This window comes from Diaphorina citri, unplaced genomic scaffold (genome assembly GCF_000475195.1).
Source record: "Diaphorina citri unplaced genomic scaffold, Diaci psyllid genome assembly version 1.1 scaffold7646, whole genome shotgun sequence".
In the NCBI taxonomy this organism is placed as follows: Eukaryota; Metazoa; Arthropoda; class Insecta; order Hemiptera; family Psyllidae; genus Diaphorina; species Diaphorina citri.
The window spans coordinates 12,031-18,045 of record NW_007385022.1 but is presented as its reverse complement, the minus strand read 5'-3'; the positions used below and the strand labels follow the sequence as shown (position 1 = coordinate 18,045).

Genomic DNA, 6,015 nt, shown 5'->3' with positions numbered 1-6,015 from the left:
ATCAGTCGGTCTAGGTATATAAAAGGATAACAAGGACAAATCCCTTCCATCTTCCATACTCTTTACAAATAGACTACTCTCTGTATGAAACCCTACCCGAACAATATGTCCGGTGTACTCGTGACCATATGTCGCGGACACCCCGGGACCCGAAGATCTCGGGAACACCCCTATAAAATCGTCCGGGGTCTTTATAGGTTTTTTTATACAGGTATTAAACCTCGTACTTCGTTATAAATGGTCAGAATCCGTGATTTCCCATTGGTATTAATTTCGGAAAAAAAAAAGAAAAAAAAAAAAAAACGTCGACACTTTGAATGGAGAGCCTAAAGTAAGGAGTTCGACATCCTAAATGTTTTGCAGAGTCCGCCTTTGTTTGGGTATGACAATAGGAAACTTAGACAGACAAGGTACCCCCTATTTTTTGATATGTTCTTGTGTGTGGTGTTGAAGATAATAACAATAACAAATTGGTGTTGAGATTTTTGAAGTCGTTGTCCAAACCATCATAAAGGACTACTTACAGAGAAATAATGGATTGATAACAATAATGAAAAAACAATGTGTTTGGTATTTTTTTAAGGATCTATGGATGCAACATGGATTTTCTATTGAACCATTCTGTTCTAATCCTTTGTAAAAAAAAAAAATCTATTTTTTTGTCACTTCTAATAGTGTTGTCACTTGTCCTGTGTGTTCGGATCTGATCGTGATCGTGGTAAAATTAGTATCAAGTGTCGCCGTTGGCTTGGCTTATAGATTTCGCTTTCTTGTTTTCCCTTCACTAATTAATATTTAATAAAGGTAAGTTTGGTTTACTTATTTTAGGAAAAGGAAGACCGGTGAAGACTAAGACCGAAACAAAAAAAAAAAAAGTAAAAAACATTTTCACATTTGTTTAGTTTTTTTAGGAGGGAGTACACTTAGTGTGTCCCTCCTCTTCCCCTTTAATTCCTTTTTCCTTCTCTCCCCTTTAGTACCTCCATTTTGCCTTAGTACCTCTTGGGGTTTTTTTTTTTTTTTTTTTTTTTTTTTTTTTTTAATTTTCATCATAAAACAAATATGACTAGTGATTTTGTGGATCCTACATCCTGAATAGCCTTCTTTATCTTTATGATCCCTGAGATGTAATAAAATAAATAAAAATAGCTGTACCAATGGTTTTAGTGGGACTGACAAAATATAGAGTTAATATTATTAAATCCAAGCATAGTATGTCTACCTACCTGCCTATATTTTAGGTAATAAATATTTATAGCATACATTTCAAATACGAGCTCATTAATATGCCAATCATGTAGGTACACTATAAGAATTGTAATTTATGTTGCATACCTCCAATCAATGTGGACTTGAACAGTTGTGACATTGGTAACAAAAGTAAAGGCACTCAGGTTATACCAAGAATTTAGTGGTTCTCAAACAACAAGTAGGTAGGTTTTTTCCCCAGAGGTTTGATCAAGGGAATTGTAACTGCTAAGGTTTTATTGTCCCAAAAGCAAAGAGAAAATGAAGACAGGATAGGAGAAAGCCAGACATTTTGAGGCAAACTGTATGTGTTTAAGATAGAATCCTCCCTGGTGGGAAATTGACATTGTAATGTCCAAGCTGACTAAGCTGGCTTACTTGTCTTATTTGTTTGTTTTGGAAACTTGAGAGGAAAAACCAAACTCAGTGTTATAGTGGTTAGTACGGTAGACTTTGAATCTGGAGGTTGGTGGTTCAAGTCAAGTCATAAAATTTAGTGTTGTGTAATAAGTGGGAATGACATTTGTGACAAGCATTTATGCTTAACACAATATTAAAAAAATCCTTCCCTTTGAATAATATGTTGACAAGTGCTGGGCACTAATTGAGTCACATATGTACGTTGGTATTTAGGTTTACCAATTTACTTGTACGGAGGTGGTACCATAACCACTGCTATCTACGTTTCTCGGTGGTACTCATTACCACAACAAGGTAACAAATAAGTATGTCTCATTAGAAGAAGAATAAATAAATACCCAGTAAGAACAAAAAAGCATAACAAGACAGAAGAATGATATGTAATGAGAACAGAATACTGAAATCTACTTGAGCTAGACAAGGCCTCTACATATGTTTCTACTTTAGAGATATCTCAGACATAAGTAGGTAATGTGAGTACTTATGTATAGGTAGGTATAGAATACACTTGTACTCATGGATGTGGTATTACATTGTTTATTTTCATTAGTGTACATCACCTGCATCAGCAGATCAGCACTACTATCATCAGAGTTGAGAAAATATTTTACTTCAACTAAGTAAGTACTTAGTATTAGTATTAGTATTAGTGCTTTATTTAGACTGTCGAATTAGGACATGTAGTCCCATTATCTCAACAGTTTAATATTGCACCACTTTATTTATTTAAATTACAAGGTACAAAATGGTAGGTAACAAATTACATAATAATAATAAAGAAAAAAAAAATAAGTGAAATACAAATATTCAATAGAAAAAAAACTTTTTTTTAAATAATGAATTTTTTTTTTTTTTTTTTTTGAGAGGGGGGTTTTACCCTACTTTCAGCAACAAAATATCTGCCTACTCACATTAGTCTCACTTGTAGCTCTTCTTTTTCCTCGCCTTTTCCCATGTTCAAATGTGGTCGGAATTTTTCCTCAGCCTCTCAATTAGCCCTAGTTAGGTAGGTATGTAGATTAGCTAGTGTGATTCCTTTGAGCTCTATAAAAATTTTACGAGTGGATGCCCTTCGCACTCAACCTTTGCTATTTCTTTAGCAAGGGAAATTCCAGACTGGTCTACTCACTGTTTAAAGTCCCCCAGCCAGACTAAGCTGGTCTACTCCCTGTTTAACGTCCCTCAGCCAGACTACCTTTGCTATTTCTTTAGCAAGGAAAATTTCAGGCTGGTATCCTCCCTGTTGTTCCCCAGCCAGATCACCTGATAACATCCTGTAGTCATACTTTATTCCATAGGTAATTCAGGATCACTAACCCTAACTAGCCTAGCCAGCTTCAAAGGGCTCTCTTCTCTCTGCTTGAAAAGAACGAGCTCAATATTCCTCACGATGCGCGATGGTTGACTGCGGTTTCGGACGAGGCAATTAAACATGGCTAGAGACCATCACCCTGGTGTATGGCTGATAGAAGAGATATTTCCTCTATTTTGTCATCACCTTTCGGCGAAAGCTAAAGCCGCTAAACAACAACATAACATCCTCGGGAAAAATCCTACAATGCTGCAGTGAGCACCAAAGTTGTGACATAATAACACAAAGAAATTGCATTTACATTTACATTTTTTTTTTTGAGAGGGGGGTTTTACCCTACTCCCAGCAACAAGATATCTGCCTACTCACATTAGTCTCACTTGAGTAGCTCCTCTTTTTCCTCGCCTTTTCCCATGTTCAAATGTGGTCGGAATTTTTCGTCAGCCTTTCAATTAGCCCTAGTTAGGTATGTAGATTAGCTAGTGTGATTCCTTTGAGCTCTATAAAAATTTTACGATTGGATGCCCTTCGCACTCAACCTTTGCTATTTCTTTAGCAAGGGAAATTCCAGACTGGTCTACTCACTGTTTAAAGTCCCCCAGCCAGACTAAGCTGGTCTACTCCCTGTTTAACGTCCCCCAGCCAGACTACCTTTGCTATTTCTTTAGCAAGGAAAATTTCAGGCTGGTATCCTCCCTGTTGTTCCCCAGCCAGACCACCTGATAACATCCTGTAGTCATACTTTATTCCATAGGTAATTCAGGATCACTAACCCTAACTAGCCTAGCCAGCTTCAAAGGGTTCTCTTCTCTCTGCTTGAAAAGAACAAGCTTAATACTCCTCACGATGCGCGATGGTTGACTGCGGTTTCGGACGAGGCAATCAAACATGGCTAGAGACCATCACCCTGGTGTATGGCTGATAGAAGAGATATTTTCTCTATTTTGTCATCACCTTTCGGCGAAAGCTAAAGCCGTTAAACAACAACATAACATCTATTCCATAGGTAATTCAGGATCACTAACCCTAACTGGCCTAGCCAGCTTCAAAGGGTTCTCTTCTCTCTGCTTGAAAAGAACAAGCTCAATATTCCTCACGATGCGCGATGGTTGACTTTAGTCATACTTTATACTGTAGGTAATTCAGGATCACTCACCCATATTTTTGTAGGAGAAATCATTTCGAATGGTACGATAGATGACGAGTATGATACTGATGAATGAAAACACACAGGTGAGCATGGCATACAGAACACCCCAGGTGCTCAGTTTATATCTGGAAGGTAAAAAAGGAGATTTTTTTCGAGAGGTTTGTTAGAGGGAACTGTAACTGCTAAATTCTTATCGGACCGAAATCGAAAGAGGAGAAAGCCAGCCGTTCCGAAAATAAACATTATTTATTCAGGATAAAATCCGCCCCGGGCGGGAATCGAGCCTACGGCCTAGCGCTTACCAGGCAGACGCGCTACCAACCAAGCACGATAGATGACGAGTATGATACTGATGAATGAAAACACACAGGTGAGCATGGCATACAGAACACCCCAGGTGCTCAGTTTATATCTGCGGAAGGTAAAAAAGGAGATTTTTTCGAGAGGTTTGATAGAGGGAACTGTAACTGCTAAATTCTTATCGGACCGAAATCGAAAGAGGAGAAAGCCAGCCGTTCCGAGAATAAACATTATCTATTCAGGATAAAATCCGCCCCGGGCGGGAATCGAACCCACGGCCTAGCGCTTACCAGGCAGACGCGCTACCAACCAAGATAATTAGGCTGGCTAAGAAAAGGAGAAAATAGTGGATAACCACCTTGTACAGACGTTCGGTAACCTCGACTTTGTTTGTAGAACTTGTACATTTTGTAGAATGAAGATATGCTTATGAATAGCGTAGAGAATCTTCCCCCTCATCCTAATGTTGTCGTCATGCACTTTGCGTTCACTGACTTTGTCCCCTCTATCCCTGATTCTAGTTTGATCTATCCGAGTGCATTACCAGCCAGGTTGAATCCTACAGGAGGATATGGAAGGAATATGAGTCTGTTTATATTGATGAAGAAATACAATACAGATCTAAGGAATTATTTGAGGGAGAGATGTGCACAGCTGAGTATGCATGAGCGAATACTCTTGTTCACTCAATTACTCGAGGGAGTAACACATCTAAACATGCACAGAACAGCACATCGTGATCTGAAGAGTGACAATATCTTGCTTGATTGTTCAGAAGATAACACCTGTCCCCAGCTAGTCATCACAGACTTTGGTAGCAGCTATACCAACAAGAGTGGTTTATCCATGCAGTACAGTAGTGCTGATATAGAACTAGGAGGGAATGTGGCACTCATGGCACCGGAAGTGGCTCTGGCAACACCTGGTCTATTCTCATTCGTCAACTACTCCAAGTCAGATGCCTGGACTGCAGGTACTGTGGCGTATGAGATATTCGGACATGATAATCCATTCTACCAATCAGCACGCAACACAGACTACGAGGTGAATGCGTTACCGCAACTCAATACAAATGTACCGGAGGTGATGAGACGCCTTGTTGCCAAGTTGCTCGAGAATGATCCCAGTGATAGACCAAGTGCTGAACTAGCGGCAACAGTGTGTCAGTTGTATCTCTGGGCACCCAAGCATTGGTTGTATGGTGCTACACCTAGTCATAACGAGATCATGCAATGGCTTCTGACCTTGACAACCAAAGTTCTATGTACAGGCGTCAGCTATGGTGGCCATGTTAGGAGAACATTTGTAGAGTATCAGCTGATCAGCACTTTCCTCAAGCGCGCAGAGTTCCGACTTATAACCAATGCATTGCAGTATATTCAACGTGTACTCACACCCAAGCCACTGGTCTAACATCCTGCAATGAATTCTGTATACGTGAGTGTATATCTGTCTGGTCATACGACCGGGTGTACACTATAATATTATCCTATATCTACTAACTAACCGCTTTCCTTTGGTCATAGAGTTTAAAACAATCTCACTTAGCCTCTCAAAGGTAGAAAGCTTAGGAGGTACAAAATTA

General features: G+C 39.3%; 1 protein-coding gene across 1 annotated transcript in view; it reads left to right on the top strand.

Annotated features, from left to right (window-relative positions):
- Positions 1-5,983, top strand: part of LOC103522256 (serine/threonine-protein kinase PINK1, mitochondrial-like) — a 21,213-nt gene extending 15,230 nt beyond the window's left edge. The window contains exon 2 of the mRNA XM_008487359.2: positions 4,852-5,983. Coding sequence (XP_008485581.2) covers positions 4,852-5,843 — 992 coding nt within the window. The 3' untranslated portion in view covers positions 5,844-5,983. The remainder of the gene's footprint in view (positions 1-4,851) is intronic.
- Positions 5,984-6,015: the final 32 nt, after the last annotated feature.